Here is a 25,347-nt window from a genome sequence, read left to right on the forward strand (position 1 = left end):
TATTTATTCGCTAATAAATATGCAATGTTTAAAAAAAAGTATATATATTTTTTATGTAGCAATAAATCCCTCGTTCAGAAGAATTAAAAAAACAGAATGACCCTGAAATATAAAATGAATTCTTGTAAAAGAAAATTACTGTTAAAATAAAATAATAATTTAAACCTTAATTCTTATTATAATTGGTTTACATACGCTTTGTAACAAAACCTTGTACAGTGTGTGGTAGATTTGTTAAATACTTCCCGTTAAACGCGTATATGGAAACTAGTCAGGTTATCTATTTAGGGGATCATAACTAAACAACGTTTGTTTAAAGAATTAAAGTCAGCTAGTATAAATGTTTGCCTCAAGACACTAATTATATCATTAAATATTTACTATTAACTTTGTGTTTAACTGGTTTTTTTCAAATAAGGAAATTTTGTACAGAATTTCACGTAAATGTGAGTACTTTCCTAACAGTAAAGAAACAAATCATGCTGGGTGGGTTGTAAAACCTCTCTAATCATGTTCAAGAATAGGCTGCTGCCATTGTTTGAAACATAATGAGAATGAAAATGGTGGCCAATGGATCTAGGCAATAATGCTTTTTGGACAGTACATTGCATGTATACCAAATACATTGGATGATCACAAAATACGACTCATTTGTGAGTGAAGCATGAACAGTCAAATCAAATCTTCTAAGTAATCAAATCGCAGGAGTAATCACTCAAAGTCATGGGATTCTTTCACCATTTTCAAATGCTTCATAACTGCATCGACTTCTGTAGTCCTTCAATAAAATTATTTTTCTTTTAATTCGGTGAACATTGTTACGATGTTAGTCAAGATTGGATGCAAATATTATTGTATAATCAAACAAATTCTTAAGTCAGGACCTTCATCATAAGATGATGTATAAATTAACACTTATAAAGAATAATGAGATTGTGTAACTCGATGATCCTACAATACCAGCTCTTCTACTTAGGAAGACCATCATTATTCTTCTTTCACGCTAATAAACTGTTTTCATTCAACATTTACTCTTCTAATTATTATTATTATTATTATTATTATTATCTTTGCCTTTTTTTTTGTCATTGGCTTTCGCCATACACCCACCATCGTCTATGTGCTTATCACTAGAATATCACTCACTCTCCATTCTTACCTACAAATACATTCGCTTCACACATTCATCCCTCTACATATCCAACTATTTACATGAACTACAACTAATGGATGGATCAGTACTCTATATTCCTGCCATCCTCTTCTAATTATACAACTCAAATATAAACTATATCCTTTTGAACCAGTCTTATCGCCTTAAAAACTCCATTACTAGCACTTTCAGGCAGTTTCTCTGTAAAATTGAATAAGAGATTTCAACTACTCTTGCACATCACTTAGTTCTCCATATGAACAAGAAGATGGCGAACAGTGAAGTGTTCACCTCATCATTCTTTCCCAGCTAAAGAAAAACTGGAGAATTTCGAGTTGAAAATAGATTAGCTTTTCCTAGTTTTTAAGTTAGTGACCAAAGAATTATTTCTAAAAAAAAAAGCAAATTTTAATTATCCCATTTCAATTCAAATGAAAGTAACATTTCCACATCTTGAGCGTTGTAGAATATCAGATTTTTGCTAAAAGACAAATAAAATAAAGATTACTGATAGATGCAGGAGAAACATCTGTGATTTCAATTAACGTTGTGGAAACAACATGCTTAACTTTTTACTGATGAACGTTCAGTAGTCCATTTATGCATAACTAGGTATATAACCACTCGGTGTAGAAAGAAGTTGTTCGCCAATCACAATTAAGATTGAGATAAACAATACACAATAAACATGAACCGCACGAGTATTAAAACAGCACACAAAAATCATTACATGCTTCACTATCATCACTAATGTATAAGCCGAAATAATGAATTTTAAGTGAACCAAACGACTGATAAGAAAAGTGGAAGAGCAATATTCAAATTTATAAAATCATTTCTTAATGCACAAAATAAAATTCGAGTTAGGTGTGACTTAAAGAAAGATGGTAAAAGTTAAATGGTATCTTCAAACAATGGGACTTAATGTGCTCAATTAGAATGCAGGCGCCACTATAAAATTATTTCTGTTATTGTCATGATGAAATTCCTAAATATAAATCACGAATACTTCAACTTGGTTACACTTGCTGCAAATATTTACACATTAAAAGAATATACTTTCAATGCATCGTGGTATTTTTTGATAAATGGAAGTAAATTTTTCAATCAATGTAATTCATTCGTAGAATTAAATTTGCCCACTTCATATGTTAAGAGCAGGCGTTTATTAACAGCAGTTTGTAACTTGAACTATACGAGGTGTGTTCAAAAAGTAACGGGAATTTTTAAATTTCGCGGGTTTGGAGAGTCTGATTGTAAAATTTTTTTTTTTATTATGTTGGTACACATGCCCCTGAAGTACGATAAAATTTTCAGTAATATTCATTGTTTACTTCTTAAGTGGCAGCCGTTAAGGTTAGACGTGTTTTTCGAGCTTGGCGATTTTTGTTTGTTAAAAAAAATGGATCAAAGAATTTGTATTAAATTTTGCGTAAAAAATGAAATAAAGTGTGTGAAATGTTAATAAAGGCATATGGTGAGTCTGCTATGAGTAAAACAAGGATTTACGAGTGGTATAACCGTTTCCAAGATGGCCGCGAAAACGTTGAAGATGGCGAACGACCTGGACGTCCAAGCACATCAACAACCGATGAAAACGTGAAAAAAGTGAAAGAAATGGTTATGAACGATCGCCGAATCACAATCAGAGAAGTCGCTGATGATGTTGCCATATCAATTGGCTCATGCCATGAAATTTTTTCGGATGTTTTGGGTATGAAACGTGTGGCAGCAAAATTTGTTCCAAAATTGTTGAATTTCGAACAAAAACAGCGGAGAATGGAAGTTGCTCAAGAGTCACTCAATGAAGTCGACAACGATGCGGATCTACTGAAACGTGTTATAACAGGTGACGAAACATGGGTTTACGGATATGATGTCGAAACTAAGGCTCAATCGTCCCAGTGGAGGCATTCTGGATCGCCAAGACCGAAAAAGGCTCGACAAGTGCGGTCGAATGTGAAGGTTATGCTCACTGTGTTCTTCGATTTTAATGGCATAGTGCATCATGAATTCTTGCCACAAGGTCAAACAATCAATAAGGAGTACTACCTACAAGTTCAACGCCGTTTGCGTGAAGCAATCCGAAAAAAACGCCCGGATTTGTGGCAAAACAATTCATGGATTTTGCACCACGATAATGCACCTGCTCACACTTCATTGCTTGTTCGTGAATTTTTGGCCAAAAACAAAACTTTAACGATGCCCCAGCCTCCATATTCGCCAGACATGGCTCCATGTGACTTTTTTCTATTTCCAAACATAAAGAGAACATTAAAAGGCCGTCGTTTTACAAGCATAGATGACATTAAAAGCGAATCGCTGAAAGAGCTGAAAGCTATCACAAAGATCGAGTTTCAGAAGTGTTTCGAGGATTGGAAAAAGCGCTGGCACAAGTGTATTGTATGCGAAGGGGACTACTTTGAAGGCGACAATATTAATGTAGATGAATAAATAAATATTTTTTTCAAAAAACGAAAATTCCCGTTACTTTTTGAACACACCTCGTATATCGAAAACGAATTTTGAAAGAGGAATTCAAAAATATTTCAATTGCTTATACTAAGTGTAGTCGTGAAAAGGTTTACTTCAGTTGTTTTTCCAAATTGGCAGGAGATATCCTGAAGTTATTCAGCGTAAATTACTGTGTTCACAAGAAGATAAAGAACAGAAAAACTTTGCAATGTAGTGGAAAAAAGAATCCATAACGCTTTCCAATAGATTTCCAAGTCACTTTGGCTTGGTGGACAATGCACGAGCGGACGACTATCGGGAAGAGAAGCTTTAATGCAAAAACCTGATACACTGCAGGCCTATTCTGGAGCAATTAGAGGATTACTGAAAGGAAATACTGTTCCTTTTACGCCCCCACTGTGGCAATCACGATGTAACTGATGGTCAGCACCAACCTCCCGATTTAACAGATGTGTGCATGGACAACAGAACTCATTAACTAACATCATGTGCCTGCCTTTTATTGTTCATAATTTATTAGAAATAATATTGATCTTTCAAAACACGAACAGCCTATTAACACTAGATTTACGGACCCCGTCAATTTGACGGAATTCAAACTTTGCAATGAAATATCTCGAAAACCGCTTGATCGATTTCAACCGTATGCATAATAAATTAATCATTTCTTCCAAAGAATTTAAACAAACTGTTTTTTTTTCCTAAGCCTTCTACTTTTTGAGATTCATATGTGGTATACCTATCTCTACGGGATCCGTCAAATTGACGGGTACGCTTATCTCGTAAATAATCCTTATATTTTTGCTTTGTTCGTCACATTATTCATCCAGTAGTAAATATAAGAGTGAAAGCAATGTCTTTATGTTCTCCGTTTCCAATTCGTTATCTCAATAGCGCCTCGTGTAAACTAAAGCGGGTCGTATTACCTGAGTGATTATTTTGGTCTGCTACGGAAATGTTATTTCTTCTTGCCGAAAAGAACTCCAAAACAACAAATGATCTTCAGTATGAATGCTGCATTTACAGTGTACGAACGTTTCAGAAAGATAGTGTCAAAAAGTTTCGGCTCTTGTAGAGAGTCTCCGCTTATTGTAGGTAACATATTTACAGTAGGGTAATGGAATTAGAGCACAGTATTTTTTTATGGTTATCGATCCCCTTTTTCTAGCAACCATGCGTAAATCCAGGAGATGTAATAAGATATTGGATAAAATCCTCGAGATCAATGCGGATTGTTCCGAGGATACCTCCGCAGAAAATGAATGTGAATTAGGCGAAAGCGAACCCGAAAGTGAAAATACACAATTTGTTGAAAGTGGATGGACAGACTTATCTTCAGATAGTGAAGAGGAGAATTTATTTACACTCCGTCGGAGCAAGAAAATGCGTATTTATGCTCGAAAAACAACTTTGGTTGGACCATCCGATCAAACAAACGAGAACTGCCAAAACCCGTAAAGGAAAAAAAGATAAGATGACTTTGTTTTCCTCAGATTTATATAAATCAGAAAATTTACTGTATATAAATGTATGCCGAACATAAAAGTTCTCCTTCTAAGCACTAGACATACAGGTGTACAAATAGAAGACAACCACAAACGTCTTCCAGAATCTATTTCATATTATAATAAAATGGAGTTGGGAGTGGACGTCGTTGACCAGATGGCACGCAAATATAGCGTAAAAGCAGGCAATTTCCGACGGCCTCTTCAAAATCTTTATTAGATTTATATTAGATTTGGCAGCAATAAACTGGTTGATACTATATAAAGAGTGCACCAGAGCCACAATATCCAGGAAACAATACATGTTTAGTTTAGCCGAGGAATTAGATGCGGAAAACAAGGAGAACATTTGCCAACGATCAGCCGCTTCTTCATCATCTATAATATTACAAGAGCGAAAAAGTTGCCAACTGGGATACTGCAACAAAAATAAAAGCAGCATTTGTGGCATATCTTGCAAAAAAGTGGTATGCGGAAAATGGACAGGCAAAGCGGAATATACCTGTAAAAAATGTACTAAATAAGTAAGATTATTGTTATTATTTCCATGATATTTTTTAAACAATTTGGAGTTGACTTGAATAAATCTGTTTTTTAAAGAAAGGCGTTTTTTTATTCACCCGTCAATTTGACGGGGGCCGTAGAGATAGGTATGTAAGAAACGTCCGTAAACCTAGTGTTAAGGGAGCTTTTAGTAAACCTGGTATATAAGGTTCTTGCAGAGAGTTTCCCAATTCAAGAATAAGAGGTGAAAACCATTGAAAAGCTTGATGAAGCATTAACTGTAGGTCGAATTACAAATAAACACTGAATTTAGAAAATACAAAAAAATAGGAATTATTGCAGATTAACTCGAAGAGAAACACATCATAGCAAGAGGTATTTCTGGGTAGTCAGTAACAAGAGTACACAATATGGAAACCAGCAGTGCTCTGAAAAAGGCTACGATTGCCTATAACTTCAGTTGTTGAAGGCCGTACAGTAAAAAAGGAAATAAAAAATGGTCTAACGTCGGAGTCGAGACTTCTGAAAAACTTACCTAATAGAGCGCTACCAAATGCACCCACCTGCTTGCTTATTACCAGCAGATGCAAATCAACATTATGTAGAAATATAATAATAATATAAAAATAAATAATAATTATAACTAAGGAAAGAAATGAAAATATTCTTCAATTCGCACATCGTCAAGCTATTGGTCAGTATTCCACCAAACTAAAACTGAGTTTTATATTTGCTAACCCTCAACCACGACGCTATTAAGATTTACATTGAAAACTGTTATATCCGTCAAAATACAAAGAAATTAAAATGAGTAATGAAGAAAAATGCATGATACTATAACTTTAGATCAAGATTTTACACTTTCTCTAAAAAATAAAACATTACACCTTTCAAAATGCCTTGTTGGGTTTGCAATTCATTTTTATAACGAACTACTCTAGAAACAGTTCTAAAAGTATTATCTTAAATTTGTAAAATCCACTATATTCCAGTCCAAAGTTATTTAGTGAATTTGAAAAACTCTGAAGCAAGAAATGCAATCCCCTACTTGAAAATTTAAATGTCAATTTACAAATAAGAATTCAAAACCATTTTTTAATTTAATTTTCTTCCACCTCATTTTAAAAAGTGGTCATTTTTGAGCTATCTAATTTGTTTTTAACAAATAATTTTACTTTTTAAAATGATAAGTCTGAAAGTTTAACGACCTATTCATTATATAAACAAACAAAAATAAATTGGAGAAGTTACTTAATGAGGTCAGGAAATTGGACTTATTTCAAAAACAACAGACATTGAGTAGCTGTATGACTATTTCACACATCGAGTTCAATGAAACGGATTTAAAATATCCTAAGTTGATGTTAATCTTGGACAATGTACAAGGCTATGGTGAATTTTAATTTCCCCTAAAATATCAGGATAGCAAATTTTTGTCGAAATAACAAAAATTTCTTATTGTATTTTGCAATTTACTAGCAAAACATATAATTTGCATGCAATGAAGTGATTGTTGAAGAAGGTACTCACTTTTGAAGGGTAGTTGGCGGACAGTGCGGAGGAAGACTGGGCGGTGATTTGCTAGGATGATCGGCAGGAGGAGACTGCTTCATGTTCGGCTCACAATGTTGTTGTCTGGCCAAGAGATCGCCATGTTTGCCGAGTATGTCTTGATGCTGCTTACCCAAGAGATCGCCATGTTTGCCGAGTATGTCTTGGTGCTGCTTACCCAAGAGATCGCCATGTTTGCCGAGTATGTCCGGATGCTGCTTACCCATCATCGGCTCAGCATGATGGATACCAGTAGAATAAGACACTCTTCTAACAACGTCGCTGGGTGTTCTAACTAGATTCGCTTTTCTTGATGGAGGCGAAATCTTACCATTGTGTACAGCGTTAGCGATTTTCCCATTAACCAACAGACTGTGCGTTGTTGTTGTAAAACGTAACGATTGTCTTTCTGGTGAATTCTTTACTAGGTCACCTTGTTGTAATCCTGCTCGTAGAAAATTTTCTCTTAAGTTTTTGTAAGTCACTTTACTGTCCAAACCATTGCTCATTTGAGTGGTATACTTCTTGTGGGTGGGAGTCTGAGGTCCAGGTTTATTGACTTCGTTATTTGTTTCTACAATGGATAGATTGCTGTCCAAAGATCTTGGCTGTTCAGCATGATGTGGTCGTTTGCCCTTGTTTGGAAGTGGCGGAGAAAGGAGACCAGCTCGCAGTTGAGCGTCTAAGGGCAATTTCTTATCAGTACTGTACCTTCTCATATCAATGTACGCTTTCTTATCCCATAACTCTGATAACGGATCGCAGTAATTGGTCTGCATAGTTTCTATTCTGTTCTCTACATACCTAGAAAAACAAATACACGATAACGTTTTAGTAATAAATTCAGTAAAACATTCAATAAAATATACAACATATTCTGCAACAAAATTAACAATGTAAAACTTCTTTAAAAAAATTGATAAAATATTATTCAAATCAATTTACAAAGCTAGTAACTCGTATACGTTTCTGTAACTCAACCAACCCGCACAGCCACGCCCTGAAGAGGACAATATCTTTGTCGAAACGTTGGCAAAAAAGCGAATTGTTGTTTTTATTTGACCGATTCCTCGCCAATTTTGAATCCTCAACTGTATTTAAGGTTTATTAAGGATATTTCAATTGAATAGATAATTTTAAGCAACATATTTTCAGGATGCTGGAAATAATAATTAAAGTATAAGAGGAATGCTAATGAATTATTATTAATGAGTAAATTGGCTTTGATTAAAAAAAAAGTTAATTGTATCTTAAAACATCACTAACATAGAAGTAGCCTTCTGAATAGATGTTTAAGCAACAAAATCAACTTTTTGAAACAGCCATTAAAATCTCTTCAATATTCTTTAACAAGACCAAACCACACTGAATCCTCGAACAGGGCACGAATCTAACTCCGTTTAAACCACCAGTGGCAGCAACTTTCCACACATCATTGGACTGATTTATTAATGCAAATTTTCTCAATGGATATCATGGTAAAAACGAATCGATTACGATCTTAAAGAAGTCGAACAGGAGCACAAAAAAATATCAAATGTATATTTGATCACTTCTCATCACCCATTTGACAAATTATATTTTAAATGCATCTCAAAATAAAATAAATAAATAAAAACCTTTGGAGTTAAGGCAGTACAATCGTTGCATTACAAGGAAAGAGATGTGCAGCAATGACAAACTATAATCACTATAACATATGAAAACCTCATATACTAGTATAAATGTCATTTTTGTCAAGATCTATAATACCTATATAGTAAATGAACATCAAAGTGAGTTCTTCAGCACAGTAAACACTGCAATAATTTGGTTTACTTTATTTCAAGTAACTACTACAGAATGTGGGGTTCAATTGAATAAGTGACTGGATTCGCAGTGCTTGATCTTGTCGTTGATTTTAACGCTCGAAAGGAGTAAGAAACATAAAACAAGTGAGCTACAAGGGATAAAATCAATGTTATAATATTCATCGTTGATAGAAACAGATGTTATTCTATTTTTTAGCTAGCTAGCTAAAAAATATGTGATGCAACTTATTGTACATTCGACGAAATAAAGATGCAATATAAAAGATAACAAACCTCCAAAATAAAGAACATGAAAGAAAACAAAATACGAGATCTAAATTAAGACTGCAGGGTCTGAACCAATCACACTTCAATGCATTTTCTCCAATTAGGTTTATAATAATGTGCATAAATATCAAATAAGCTGAAAATAACAGCCAATAAAGAAAAAAATAAAAGAATGAATAACGTGCATAAAATAAAAAAAAATATGTAAACATTGATAACCTACCTTTCATTAAATTTGTCAATATAGGAAGAAGAAAACCCATTTTTGGTAGGATGCTCATGAGAATTGTTCCTTCTAAGTTCTGAACCATTTTCATAGTGTACATCATGCCTGGTACTTTCATGTGATTTGGAATGCATGAGTATCGGCGGAAGTGCTCTCGAAGATTGCTCCGATCTAGTTAGATTATCTAAACTCATTGAAGCATTCATTGCCACTCTCTCTCGTTCATATCTTGCCGGAGTTAGGATTCTCGTACGATCTTTGTACAGAGGAATACTGGTTGAAGGTTGTAGCTGATCCTCAGGTGGAGGTGGAGGCAGAGGTTCATCCGAATAGAATACTTCCTCTTCAGACAAGGGAGGCGGCGACGGTGGCGGCAGGTCAGGACTGAGCGCTCGCGGAGGGGGCGGAGGATATGCAGCCCTTAAATGTGGCTTCTTGGGTGGTCGAGCTGGCACCCAATCATCTACTGAGATCGATGGGCCGATTATCATTGGACCAAGTGCTGCTGTGGACAGCGAACTACAGCTCGAACTGCAAACAATTAATCTATGAAACAAGCATTCAATCTAAACGCTTAGCAAACCAAGTTCTTAAGTTAGTAATACTTTCTTAATTTATAATATACATAATTCACAGCACTGATTTGTAATAAATTTCGTATTCTAAAATTGAACCATAACTTTGTTCTAATTCTGATACATTAATTATTAATCACAGTCTAACTAAGAAATTCAAATGAAGATAGACCTCTATACATACAAATAAAAATATAAATAATTAAGAAAAAGAAAATGCAATGCGATCTATGAAGTTAGATCTGTAAAAGCACAATATTTTGGAAGTTATTTACAGAGATTTAACTCCAACTTTAACTTAATTTATTTTTGCCTTTAATAGTCTAATTAATGTAATCAATACAAGGTATAAAGTGATTAAGATTTGTGTTATATACAATTTCAACTAAACAATTTTACATAAACATTATTGGTTCCCCAAAAAGTCAAAATTTGTGTCTAGAAACATTTGTCAATTAGGTAGTTTTCGCAATGTTGTATGTTTTACTCTCGGGCTTAGTTGAGAACTACGTAATTTTGTGAGGAACTGCTGATTTAGTTCTTGAATAGATGATAATACACTTTAGTTTTTTTTTATCACATACATTTTGTTCAGTCCAATATGATACATTATAAATTATAATTGTAATTAAGCTTAAACAATATTTTTCTTAAGAGAAAGGTTTTCAGCAGGGACTATTTTTTGGAATAATAAATTCCTCGGATATTTTATGATTTCTATTTTTATTTCATCAAATCAAAAGCAAAAGCTTTCCAAAAAAAGATAAATTATTGCCGCTTTCTCATCTTATTTTTAAGTAATTCAAGCTTTTTGACTTGGAGACTATTTCATTTTCAGAGCTTTAACGGAATAACCATTTCGCATTGGTTTTGATTTCATATCTTAAAACTGTGCTTTAACAATTTTTTTTTTTGGCTGCTTCTGTAAAAAACCTGATATGGTTTAAAGGTTAAAGGTTAAAGAATCAGAATAAGCCCTGAAGATGACTTAGCCACTAAGACTAGAGCTTAGTGAAAATAAATACAAATTAGACGAAATTTGGCATTGATTTCTCTTTTTTTAGATGAATCAATCAGTCACCAACAAAGTTGAATGGCTAAATTTCCTTGAATATTTTATGGAAAAGAATGCAATCAGAACATGTGACAAGATTAAGTTAACTTAACGAATAAGTATGAAATAAAATTGAATTTTGATGTATGAATACACTCAGAAATCTCGTACGTATTAAGTAGAGTTGAGTGCAACTTAATTCAAAGCCAAATTGCCAGAAAAACGAAGTTATTTGAAGCCATACGAAATACTGCATCTAGCAATGAATAAGTTAACAAATTGCTTCATCAATTTGAAATAAAATACATTTTTAATTCTCTATATTTGGGAGCCTCCACCTTCTAAATGATTTTTCAGAACTAGTTGCGCTTACATCCTTCTCATTTTTCTCTTATCAACTGATTTTTTTTTTTTTATTCTTCCAATATCAAATAAACCTTCATATTTACTTGTATTTATTACCTTCTTTTTATTTGATTTACTTAACGCCGGGTTTCACTTCTTTTTGATGTTTTTACTTATCTCACTTCGAATTATTCCATTATCTGCTTACTTACTTCATTTTTGGCGTTATGTTTTCAGCCTGTCATTTTTTCAAAGAAAACCGTGCCATTTAGACAAAGTAAAAAACATGCAATTCCGCAAAAAACAATTTTTAAAAGTGCTAAAGAAATTTGTTCAACAGCGTAAAAGTGCATTGTGCTTTCATGCAATTAAATATAAACAACCGTCAACTAAAAAATAAAACCAAGTGATAAAGATTTGGAACCTCTACCAAAGGAAATTTATTGTGCGTAGGTGATGCTTTATAAAAACCTTAAATTTTTACAATTAAAATTACACGCTAGTTTGTTTTTATCCTTACCTATGCTGATGTTTAGATTCTCTCATTCCATTACTTTCTACTTTGGACAAGTCCAAATTACTTCTTGGCATCTGAGAATAATGAAAAGATAAAAATTATAAAAATGTGTACACAGTTGTAAAGCCATAAAAAAATCAAATAACAAATATTCTTAGCAATTCTGGTCTTAATAATCATTCTCACAATAAACTTTTATACATCTTTGAGCATTACATATTTTGACCTATAGCAAGTTTGTTTACTGTTCAATAAGAAATGTAACAAATATTTCTTTTTTACTGTAAGATGTTTTAACTAACATTTTGGAAACTGTACTTTTATTTTGAACAAAACTTAAGATATCGATATCGTTCGAACTTGAAAATTTATATTAGAAAAAGCTGGTTACTGTTTTCAAATGAATAAAAACGTTCAAAATCCATTAATGAATGAAAATTATAGTTTCTACCTTTTAAATAACATTACTTACTGGAACATTAAACGAACATTGTACAATTCTAAAAATAAATCCCAAAAGAAAGGTTTGTGTTCAGTTCAAATTTTAAAAGGAAATATCTATTTTGAGGAACCCTGAAATACCTTAAAACCGGACAAATCACAAGAAGCTGAAACATTTAATTTTCACTGAGACCCTTCAGGTAAACCGATCGAAATTTAGCATTTTTTCAGAAAAATTCGATTGACGTCACTTCTGGAAAGGGTGTGAGAGTTAGGATTTGTTATTATTCCAGTACAATGTAAGGTGTTGTGTTTTATATATTCTTAAGAAAGGATAAGTGTTGATTATACTCAGACATTGGAGAAAACCCCTTCTCGGAATTGATAAGGAAATCCTGTTCACTCTTTTTAATCCGGGTAAATATAAGAATGTTTATTAAGCAGCAATAATGATACTCTGATTTTTCAAATCTCTTTCACGAATGTTCTAGACTTTAAGATAATTCTTAATCTTAAATCTTTCCATCTTAGACCAAGGAGCTGAAATTCATTCACGCATTTTGTGATAAGATAATGCGCTTTGTTATTTTTTTTAAAAAAGGATTTGCCATAGCCTTGGAGGCTACTGCAGTCATACTACTCCAATATTAATCTTTATAGATGACTCTACTTGTAAAAATTTAATTGTGAACTAAGTGAAATTGAAAAATTTGCTTTGATGAGAAAATGGCATTAAAAAGATGTTACAAAACCAACAGAAAATTGCATCAATAGATGATAAAATGGCGCTAATGATCACAGAAGTCAATGCATCCGGCCTCCAAAACCAATATTGCATGAAAATCATATCGCTTACCTCACGCTTAATGGCACCAGCATAATCAGAAGCAGAAGATGACCGACGACTTGGCGCTGGCGGAGGCGGTTGAGGTCTCGGAGGTGGTTGAGGTGGTATGCTCGGCGTGGTTAGCTGTGGTTCTGATTTCCACGCTGAATGATGCCTTTCGTAGAAAGAAAGTAACGCTTTCTTTTGTATGGCCTTCAAGGAAGCATGGTCAGTGATACCTCTAGCTGATCCGTTACTATTGCCTCTTTTCTCTACATCCGATACACCAAGTGGTGGCGGTCCAATTCTTGTCTGAGATGACTGGCGTTCTATTTCACAAATCCTTTCCGCGACCGACAACTTTGGTGGAGACCTTGAGGTCGAGTAATGTTCGACTAGTTGCCTGTAACATTTTGTTTCTGATTAATAATCATAATAATAAACAAATAAAAGGTCAATAAAAGTTATTTTAATGACTCAGCTAATTTCTCGCAAATAACAGTAGAATAATCGGCAGTTCATAATAGTCTACATTCAAACGAATGGCAATTAACATACTATATAATCCCTTGCAGTGTATTTTGTCTTGTAACTCAATAAAAACTTTCCAAATTTAGGTAGGAAATAAAAGATTAATAATTCGCTGTGTGTCATTAATTGAAATGTTGCAGACCGTCTACTTTTGAAGGACCTTCACGCTGTAGTATATCAATTTTATTACAGATCTGGAATGTTGCCTTAGAGCAATGTAATATGTGTAGGCTTTAACAAAACACTTCCCACTTTCGACAATATTACAAAATAAAAATTAAGTATCGTGCCAACTGCTGGAATAACCATATAGAAATCTAATAACAAGAAATTAAACAGTAATGCTATTTTTTTTATCAACGATATCATTAATACTTAATGTTCTGTAAGGACACAAAATTAGAGTAGTGAAAAGTAAAAACAATATCACAAAAATGAAATAATTATAATAAAATATAACAATTTCACATCTTTTATTTACGTATAACCTCCTTGTTTGTTACTAATAATTTTTTTTATTAAATATCAGTGTTGTTATCATGAGGCTCTGAACTGGTCTTTGCATGATAGTTATCGATTAACTCTATGCATCAAAACATCCTGATTTAGGCCAGAGTCAGAATTACGAAATAAGGAAGACATGCACAAGAAAAAAATTTACTAAGTACTTTTTCTACTGAAAGATGAGAAGGTAAAAGTAGGGCCATATTTTTCCCTAAAGTTTTAAATACCCAATATTCAAGAGCGAGTAATAAGGGAAACACAAGCGCTTTTGATTAAGAACGAAAAATAGTTTTTATATTAATAAAAATAATAAAAATATATAATAAAAATTTTATTTTAAATTCAATACAGGTCAAATGCCGCCCGGAGATTTCTTATTACATTGCTCTATTATTAAGACAGTGTTCTTTTGTTAAAGAAACATTGTACAGTGACCATCACCGGACGAGGCTCCGAGGAAAAGAAAATTAGGAAGCCAGTTGGACATTAAACTATAGACACTTTTCAGTCCATTAAATCACTGACAAAATGGCAAGACTGTAAAGTGATTGAGGAGGAACAAGAAGGGTCTAACACTTTTTTCTCTAGACCTGAACCTGATAATCTCGAAACGTCGGGAGACCGAAGGAATAGAAAAGGCTATGGACGAAAATAAGAGGATATCGTCCGAATGAGTTTCATGTAAGGATACTGATAAAGAATTTGTTGGATCTGGGAAAGAAACATTCAAGGGTTCAATGGTGGTCATGATTGGGCATCCTACTGTGGCTTGGCACCTGAATGCTTCCAAAATGGAGACCATCACCATCATCCTTGATGATGATGATGAGGAGCGGGAGACTGTATATCATTACTTGATACTCCCTCATTACTCCTCGCTTTCTGGTGACTTGGTTTAGGACATTTGGAACTGGCAAGATATCAAGCGAGGATCTCGGTTTTAGTGTTACAAGCATTGAGACACCAGCAGTTTGTCCAGGGGAATTTTAAGGATTTTTTTATTTTATTTCAAATGATTTAAGGTTGAACAACTGAGGTTATTGGCGCCCGGAGCTTTTTTCCAGTGCCTCCGGACAGTGTTCTCTCGTTACAGTCAACACTGTCCATCACCGAACAGTGAGCTGTAAGGAGCTCCTAGGAAGAGAAAATTTAATGGTCAGCAGCTAGATTCGAACCCGGGATCTCCGTACAGGAATCCAATATGCTAACCACATAACTTCTTTGAGATTTTGTTCCACTGACAGTTATCTCCGATTCTTCGTTCTCCTTCGGTGAGTATATTGAATATAACAGCAATGAACCCTATAGAATGAAGGGAGTTTTTATTAGGAATACTTCAAATTCCACCAACATTAACGCCTTTAGAATACAACAGTCTGATAAGGTACCACTCAGAATTCGTTATTCAAGTCTGGTTATCCGAGTGAAAAAAAAGATTAAAATGAACGAAATTATTATTGATTTCTTTACAGGTTTTTTTCAATGTTTAACTTTAACATTATGGATATTGTTTAGTTTCGGACTTTTCCCATCATCAACTTCTTTAAGTATGTGATAAGTATGAGAGAGGTTTTAGTCGGTGCCCATAGAATAGTGTGCAGTAACCGTACATCCCAGCTCCTGTAGATACAATAGATATTGTATTAGTACAATTGTACCATAAATAAATAATAAAAAATTTAAATGTTTTATTTATTTTTTTTTTGAGTCCCCCATAACAGTTTTCCAACAAAAATGTGCATATGGGACAAAAAGTTGCACTGAGTTTCTACTAATCACGTCATTACAATCAACGGTTCTTGAGATCAGATTGAGAAAAGTTGGCAATTGAGATCACGTGGCAATTCCTTTAGAATGTTTCTACAGCAATTAACTTCCGTTATTTCTGCATTTCAAACGTCACAATTTATCTAGTGGTCTTTACTTCTGTTAGGATTTTTTGCGCTTATTTTATTCCCTTGTCTATCCTTTAAATACTCTTTAATATAGATATAATTTACTCTTTATTCTCTCTCACTTGAAGCTAAACTATTTTTTGAACGTTTATTTTTTTGTAAACAAAATAATTTTCATTTTAATTAAACTTTAGTCCCTGAACACGTCGTTGATGAAAGTTGTATTGGATTGACGAGAGAACAAAATGCCGTAGAATCAGCCATATTCTTTTAATTTATTTATTCTAATTTTTTTATTCAATTTATAGAAATAGATTAATGGTTGAAGCTATTGTACTTATCGATCCAATTACCTTGGAGAAGTAGGCTCATATGTTGTAACAGGAAACAATCTTCTCATTTGAGTATTGATGTTGTTATGCGGAGGCCATGGGTCCAAGTAGAGGACACTCTCCGAGTGATGACGTTGTGGCATTGGAACTCTGGCGGAGTGTGCAATGTGCTGAGTATGGCCTGCAGTGCTTGAAACGTCAGACAATGATCCGTGCCATTTCAGAGTTTCACTGGACGATCCAGAACTGGCCGAAGAATCTCGACCACCGCCGCTACTTCCGATTCCACCAACTACGGAGGTTTCTACGCTTTCTCTACGGAGTCTGAAATATTTTTACAATATTAATTTCAATAAAATTGTATGTTTTAAAAAAAAAGGCCATCTTATTAAAAGTTTTAATAGAAAGATGAAGTAACTGGAAACAGAAAGAAATTGTAGCAATAGACTTTCTTTATTTCGAGTGGTATCCACGTCTAGCTCAGTTGCAACCTTTAGTTCGGTGCAAACCTAAGAAGACATACATGACAACTTTCCAATCATTCCATTCTTCCTTAAGTGTCTGAAATAGATCTAACAAGAGGTTCAAGAGATTTTATCCCGGCCTCAATCATTAAAAATTGATCTCTAGAACCCATAAGTTGATTGACGAATAAATCAATTGAACACTGGCCAATTGCAAGCTTCCCACGCGTACATTCCTTGCAACCAGTCTCTTATTAGGATATCCTTCTCTGTTCCATGACGTAAATGATGAATGCAAAACAGTTATTAAAGAAAGAACAAGATTCCTAGTTAGAACATCATCCTAAAGTCTGGAGGCTATAAGCTTCCAAAAACACAATCACGCTATTGAATCAATTATCTCTATTTGTCCTCATTTATCTATTTCAGCCATTTTCCAAATGCGTTCAGGCAACATTTCGGCAAAAAACTACTTCTCTGACATACTTCCTGAAACAGTGAACCTATCTCCGAACTATGTTGTACGCTTACTCTCATTAATTGATGGCATTAAAAGATGGCTAAATCAATCAAATTTTCGGGTGACTATCCAACTTGAACTTAAAATAAACTCCATACTACCTCTGATCATGTAGGTAATAACTGTAGGGCGCTTCTGACAAGTTTACCTTTTTGAATCTTTTCAATACAAAGTCCTTTGTACACATTTCTACGCTATACATACACCAGAAGTAATAGAAAGCAATTTGTCCGCAAAAAATTATTTCATTATCCCTCTACATCATAAGACCTGATACATTTTTAGGTAGTCTAAAAATATAAGAATTCTGCCCACTTCATAATCTTAAGAAAACAATTGATAAAATTATGTTCATCCATAAAATTTGAATGTGTATTACAACCATTTTCAGTCTAAGAAACCTTTAATTTATTAATAGTTTCGAATCAAACTTACGAGTTCTTCCTCAGTCCATTATGAGTATTGTAAAAACATTACTAATAATTATAAAGTCAAATAACTGATTCAGTTAAAAACCTTTTGTCATACCAACCACGAAGTTGTCTTACATCATTAGTATTATACTGCAGGTCTGAAATATTGAGGACTATGTGACAGAGAATATTATATTTTCTGTGATTCAAACCTCTATTGTAAACAAAAGTAATTTTATTTGGCGAAGGAATTTAGAGCCTGCAGTCTCAGTAAAGATGGACCTGTTCATCGTTCTTTTGCAGGTAATTTATTAGCCATTCTGAGTGCTACATATTCAGGTTTTCTAAATTTAAGGTAGTACCCACTGGAATCTCTTCTCTACGGAAAACTATCCAAAACTCCAGTGGTAAATTTTGTTCATTACCTAATTTACACCTCTAGCTCCTCTCTTTTTGCACCACCAACTAGGTTTTACTTATTTCTAACCTAGTATTCAAAGAAATCTAAATTAAATCTGGCTGTGATCTAGAGTGACAATACTTTAATAGATGAACATTAGTCCAAAAAAAGTATGGGTTATAAATACAAGAGACTAAAGAAACAAAAAATTAACTGGTCTTCGAAAGAATTAATACGTTCATAATGAAAGCATAATGATTTGAAAGAAGGATGTATTCCAAAGAGGAAGTGACGAAATCAACACGAACCTATCAAGGAAAGGTGTGGTAGTGGTAGAATCAGCGCTAGAGACATAACTGTGGTATCCTTCGCTCTGGGCGTAAGACGGCTGTTGGCTGTGCGATGGAGGCCGTACATCTTCGTAAGCTCTGGTATATTGCTCCAGTTCCGCTCGAGTCAAAGAAGTCTGAGATCCATCGTAGCCACCGTCAATACTCAGCTGAAGAAAATGAAAGATATATATTTTAAATTGAAATCAAGGAATACATTTCTTTCACTAAATTGAGTAAAATTTGATTATGTCATTAGTAAAAATAACAGAATGGTTAAAATAATAATAATAAAGAAATATTAGGTCACCTGTGAGAGCCTAGTTTCGTTGTACTTGGTGTAATGATCCAAATGGGGCAGATCTCTCTCCGGAGGCGAGGGTATGGAATAATCACTGTCGCCTAGTGTCTTCCCTTCACGATCAACTTTCGGCAAGAATTTGTCACCAGGTGGCATCTTTTCACATCGCTCCATCACAGTCTTCAACTGGAAATTCAAAAATTAACACAAGTGAATGCACGTAAGTGCCCTGTGAATGATGATGCCTTATGAGATATCTGCACTACCATTTGTGAGCAAAGTAAAATACACTTGGGCTTACAATGACACTTAAAATCTACAACTAGACTAAAAATACGTGTCACAATGCTAGAGAGAATTGTGCAAATACGATGTAAAATAATATCAGAGACCAAAGTATGATTTACAACATCTCACCGGCACCTTAACACTTCTGAACCGTGAGGTATCCCAGCAATGGTGGTACACCAAGCATTCTAATTCCTATCGGTTTCAATTCCTCTAATTTAAAATCATTCGATGTATAATCGAAGTGTCCTTCAGTCTCCGTCCATTCAGGCCTTAAAGTTCCTTCTTTATTAGGTCTTTACTAGTGAGTGAAACCGTAAATTTCACCTTGAGTGGAAGTCAAAACTCATCCTAAACTAACTACCCCAAATTGTTTAATTTATTTACATAAAATGTATAAATTCATTTAATTTGTTTTGATAAAGTCTAGCCGTTTTAAAAAATAACCTCAAACCTAAAATCTAACATAAGCCCTGAAGATGACCTAGTTCCTAGGTCGAAAGCTTGGTAAAAATACGAAAATTATGACATGAATTGGTATTACTCTTTCTTTCTTCTGTAATTTGCAATATTATTACAAAATAAAAACTCAAATAAGTCAAAGAAAACTTCGGAAAAGCATTAATCATTTAAAAACTGCAATAAAATAGGAAGAAAAGATCGATCATGGCGGTTGGCTTAATAGAATCTGGGTTAATGTCGCTTTAATAATTTGTAGTTCGCACGACTTTGTCGCAGCATCTTAAACAATTCACAACTTTACTCTTATTGTGCGTAATTGCTTCAAGCAGAAAACTTTTCGATGCTTTTATTAATTTTTTCTTCAAATTACCCGAAAAAAAAAGGTCAATGCATCGTGTTAATAAACTTCAAAATTTGTAGTGAATCTTACTTGACGTCCTTCAAAATGAACTCTTTTATATCAAAAAATAATTTTAACGCAATAAAGAAGGGGAAAAAAATTGTTAAATAAAAGAATTTCGGACTTCTTTTGATCTATATTCGACATCTCTTCTTCTTCTTCATGTTTAAGAAAATGTTAGGATCAAATAAACAAGAGGACGTAGTGACGTGGTGGAAGCGGAAGAAGAAAAGAAGGTGTCCCGCAGAGATATTGATAGAAAACTAACGGACAGTTGGCACCATCACAATCAAAATATGTTTAAGTGAAGAAATACTAGAATAAACCTTCTAACAACATTCCAACATCTAATAGTCAATATTATTATGGGAGACAACGAAATAGATAGGACATAATTCTTCTAACTTGAACGAGTAGGTGGTAGTTTTTATTATCCTTAGAGATAGTGGTTGGACGTACCAATGTCATTGCACCTTGAAATATAGAAAGATAATGTCCTGCGCGGCATACATGTGACTCTGGAAACTAGTTGGCGTGAATATCTATAAAAATGAATGGCTTAGTTTATCTAACAGCTGTCAGCTATTTGTTCATTTCCTGTAATGAAACTCGTATTGTCTTACAATTCCAAGTTCATGGTATATCTGAAAAGATCTGTTTTTTTACAGATCTTCCATGACAGGACGAATGCTTACAGACGTAGATTGCGGAATGTTCTTTGGCTAGTCAAGATAATAAATATTTCCTATTAATTACAGACAAATCCTAAAGTTTAGGCTACATGAGTTCAGTAATAGTGGGAATTGTTTTCGGTAAAATCTCAAAATACTGGAAAAATATGGTCACTTTCAGACAATAGATTTTCTCCAAATTCGAAAATTTGGTTGTACATACAATTCTTAAAAAAATATACAGGTGGCAGGAGAGCAGAAAACACGAAATGGCACGTTAGAGTAAAGCCTCCCCCACTCCTAAAAGTGTCCTCAATCAAATTTTCTGAAAGGAAAAGTAACAAACTAAAGTTACAGATGTGCATACTTACAATCAAGTTTTACAACAATCGTCGGGGCCATTTTTATGAAAATATTTTAAAAAAGTGAAAAGTCGACTTAGTAAAGTGGTACTTGTAGACTAGAAGTAAGAAAGAATAATACTAATGTCAGTCAGTTATTTTTTATTTTTGCCGAGCTTTCGACCTAGAGACTAGATCATCTTCAGGGCTTATGCTACTGACAATTGTAACATTTTTTTACATTATAATGTACAAAGATGGTGTATCTTCTGTCCTGTCAGCTTATGTTACACTGTCTCAGTATAGTCAGAGTGGACAAGAACCGAGAATACTGGTTAATCCATTTCCTTTGGAGAAACAATCCTATCAAATGCATGTGTTGTTTAATTAAATAATTATATTTCAGGTTAGAATATGAAATGACGATTTATATGACTGATAAGATCAACGAAATTATTTTCACTTTTCGTATTGAAGCCGGGTGTTTCTCAAGGAAGCAACTTAGGACCAATCCTATTGGTTATATTCACAGCAGACATACCAATCCATCCTGAAACTGTCCTCCTAACATAAGCAGATGACACAGCTATACTTTCTCCTCACATTGATCCAGTAACTTCACACAGAAACCTTCAAACTCATCTCTTTTCTCTTGAGGAATGGTTTAAAAAATGGAGAAATCAAGTTGAATGAAACAAAATCTCAAAATATTACTTTTACTCTCCGCCGCATCCCTCTTCCTCCGATCTTCTATGACTCAATTCCAATTCCTCCTGCCAATGTTGTCCGTTATCTTGGGCTGTATTTAGACAAAAGATTGACTTGGAACCCGGACACACACAAGACTTAAGCGAACTGAAGTTAACAGGCGTTATCGACTACTTAAAAGACTACTATACCAACGTTCAAAACTTTCACTTAATAACAAACGACTGATTTACAATTCTATACTAAAACCCGTCTGGACGTACGGTATTGATCTGTGGGGTTCAACGAAACGCTCCAATCTTCAACGAATTCAATCGCTTCAGTCTAAAATTCTTCGCACTATCGTTAACACTCCATTTTACGTCTCAAATCTAACTATCCACATAGATCAGGTAGCTCGAACTCGTTACAAAAGTTTTCATCAGAACTTGTACTCTCATTCCAATCCTCTCGTCCGCCATTTATCCTCTCATCACCATCCAGATCATCCTCCCAGACGACTAAAACGCCAGTGGCCTCGCGATTTTCACTCTTCTGAAGAGAGTAGCTAATCCTGGAGACGACTTAGGGAGTGTTATCACTGGGTAACTTCTCCCCTCAATTAGTTAGTTTGATGTCAGTTATTGTTTTTGTTACTTATAGTGCATCTAGCGCTGGTGTAACTTTACAAATAAATTCATTTTTATAAAAACTAAAAACGCTAAAATCATTTTTTTTTTTTTTAATCTCAAAATGAAAGAACGTTTAAACAAATTGAATTATCCCATAAATTCCACCTTCAAATTAATTGAAGTTTAGACGTCAAATTTATTACCAACCCGTTATAAATTTTTTTTTTTTCTGAAATCCGATTCAACATTTTCATTTTTGCAGAGGATAAGAAGTAACATAAGTTTCGAAGAATTACTAAAGAAAGAAAAGCAGGAATTAATTAAACATGAAGGCAAGATGGGAACAGAAATATAGAACAGAAGTAGAAAATACGAAAACAATTATTGTAGAAGGAAAGAACTCTGATAGATGAGTACAATTTGGCATAGAGCAACCAAAACACGAGCGGCAGTTACAAGAACCATTTGGCTCGCTCTTAAAGAACTGCCCACAATTCCAGTTAATTGCCAATTTAGGAAGTCATTTTTCAGCCAGGCATTTTGTAATTTCTAAGCTTAAATGATTTAAGTGAATAAAATCTTTCACTTAAGTGAATAGTATTAGCAAAAATGTTCCTTTTTGTTTATTGTTTCAATTATCTCATTTATGACTGCTACTCTAGGTAAGGGGAAAGTTAACTCCTTTGTTGATGGATGAGAATATGATTACGGGACATCAGAGATATTACTGGGATAGAAGTTTAAAGGGACGCTTTTGTGTGAGGTGTGATATTCGTGGAAAGATACAACAATCTATCATAATTATTTCGAAAACCACTTTAACGTTACCGACTTTAAGAAACGGTCATTTCTGTCAACTTCTGTGAACCACTTTTGAAGGTACTCACAATTTACGTCGAATGGGAAAGAAATTTTATCAACTATATTTCCAAAACAAAGTGTACATAGAAAAAGTTGCGTATCATTTCATTCCATTTTTTCCCCATGAGATATGGACGCTATACAAACAGTTCGATACCACATTATTTTGATGATTGTGCAAATTCTATTTGGTTGCTCTTTATATTATCTCAAACCTTAATCTTAATTAGCTCAAGGTTGTGGACTAAGACGGACTTTTTTTTTAAATATTGTACTGGATGGAGCATTTAAAAAATGCAAAAGAATAAGGAAGAATATTATGAACAGATTTTGGCTCAAATCGGTCAACCGGGGAGTACCTCATGACTGAACAAAATCAATTTTTTAAAGATTTCCTCGAAATCTGAACAATTTCCTTTAAATTTGATTTTCCAATTATAAACATGCGGAACTAAAACTCTTTGGCTCCCAACTTTTTCTATAAGCTTCGCGTACACACAGATTTATAACTTTTACTATTATCATTTTTCTAGGAGTATTCTTTTTAGAGAAGCTCTTCAGGACAGGTTGGGCCCAGGCTTCCTGGTAGGGTTAAATTTCTATTTAATGTACGGTTACAAACTATAAAGTTGCTACGAATTGAATCTGATTTAAATGTACGAAATATTAAAAGATTTTGTCAGTTCATTTATAAGTTAGAAGTCATTTATCATCAAATTGTAGATCTTTTGAAACGCTAACATTTACAGTAATGAAAATAAAAAGATACAGAATAAATAATTTATATTTTAAAGACCAGCGAATCTCAGCCATTGAGTCGCGACCCAGTGTTGCTTTGCGAAGGCGTCAAAGCAGAAAAAAAAAAACTTGAAGAAATACAACTTAAACTGTAAAAACTATTTATGTAAGTGTTAGTATTTTATTTTGTCGGTTGACAAACGCGATAGTTGACTTGCTATTTACCGGCAAAACAAAAAAGTTACATTCATTTACTATGTTTAGGAGTGAGTGGTAAATCTCTAACCCAGACGGAAACACCAGTTCTGCTGCAAGCTAATGCATCTCCTGAATATATTTCGAATTAGTGGTACATAAAGCAATAAGAATAACATCTAGAATAACAAAACCGTTTTTCTAAGCCAGCGTTGTTTTAGTAATGGTATTTTTTGCCTTTTATCTATAGGTTTATTTATAATTTTCCGACTTATTTGAAAAGAAAATACTTTTTTCCGAAATTAACAACTGGGGCTAAATTTTTTAATCAAAAATAAGTAATAAATCTACATATTATAATCTACTACGTACATAATATTATGTATTATATGACCATTACAACTACTGTCGAGTTGATCCAAGTGAATCTAGTACCGTGCTAATGTAATACTTTCTTTAATTTTACTTTCATATAATAGAGAATAAAATAAACAATTGGGTAGCAAGATGACATCAAAGAAATAAGTTTGGGTCGCGCGGTACAATAAAAGAAGCTGCTTTCAGCCTACAGTGAATGATAATGGTCCAGATTGATGGTGAAGCGGCAATGATATAGAAAAGCAATTCCACTAAGCCGATACGTTCTTGTAGAATCACGGACTGTCTGGCGTCTTTGTTGGGACGACTAACTCTCTGCCTACCAGTCCACTAACTCTTTGCCTACCTCTTTCAAGATTTCTAAACAACAACCAGTCTTTCATTATCAGTAATAAATGGCATCAATTATGGTTACACGATATTACTTAAATCACGAGTGAACTAATTTATTAAAAACTTTAGAACAAAGAACTAGTTCCTCAAGAGATGCTTGTTTAATCGTGAATTACAAAAACTAGATTACTTAATATCTGAATGATAAATAAACATTTTTTATTTAAAGTGTTTTTGTTAAGTAATTCCTCTTAAGTAAATGATTAGTAATAACTATAACTATAAAAGCTAGAGTTTTGAAATTATGTAACAATCAAAACCACCCTTTTTTATGATATTGATTTAGTTTATTTCATTTTTTAAGTAGAAAGAATCGATTTAAATTTTCTATATTAAATATAGACTCTCTAATATAGAATCTC

The 25,347-nt window shown here is 33.7% G+C and overlaps 1 protein-coding gene across 7 annotated transcripts in view; it reads right to left on the reverse strand.

Annotated features, from left to right (window-relative positions):
- The window catches only part of Shrm (shroom), a 689,404-nt gene that overhangs the window by 137,149 nt on the left and 526,908 nt on the right, over positions 1-25,347 (reverse strand). For 6 of the 7 annotated variants that reach the window (XM_074118535.1, XM_074118537.1, XM_074118539.1 and 3 more), the window contains 7 exons: positions 18,949-19,125; positions 18,618-18,808; positions 16,534-16,836; positions 13,281-13,653; positions 11,987-12,057; positions 9,490-10,023; positions 7,168-7,992 (listed from right to left, as the gene is read on the reverse strand). In XM_074118535.1, the coding sequence (XP_073974636.1) occupies positions 7,168-7,992; positions 9,490-10,023; positions 11,987-12,057; positions 13,281-13,653; positions 16,534-16,836; positions 18,618-18,808; positions 18,949-19,125 (2,474 nt within the window). The remainder of the gene's footprint in view (positions 1-7,167; positions 7,993-9,489; positions 10,024-11,986; positions 12,058-13,280; positions 13,654-16,533; positions 16,837-18,617; positions 18,809-18,948; positions 19,126-25,347) is intronic. The other variant, XM_074118541.1, reaches the window with a different exon arrangement.

The sequence above is a fragment of the Rhodnius prolixus genome, unplaced genomic scaffold (genome assembly GCF_049639745.1).
Source record: "Rhodnius prolixus isolate KJV_2025 unplaced genomic scaffold, Rpr scaffold_2, whole genome shotgun sequence".
NCBI classification, from domain to species: Eukaryota; Metazoa; Arthropoda; class Insecta; order Hemiptera; family Reduviidae; genus Rhodnius; species Rhodnius prolixus.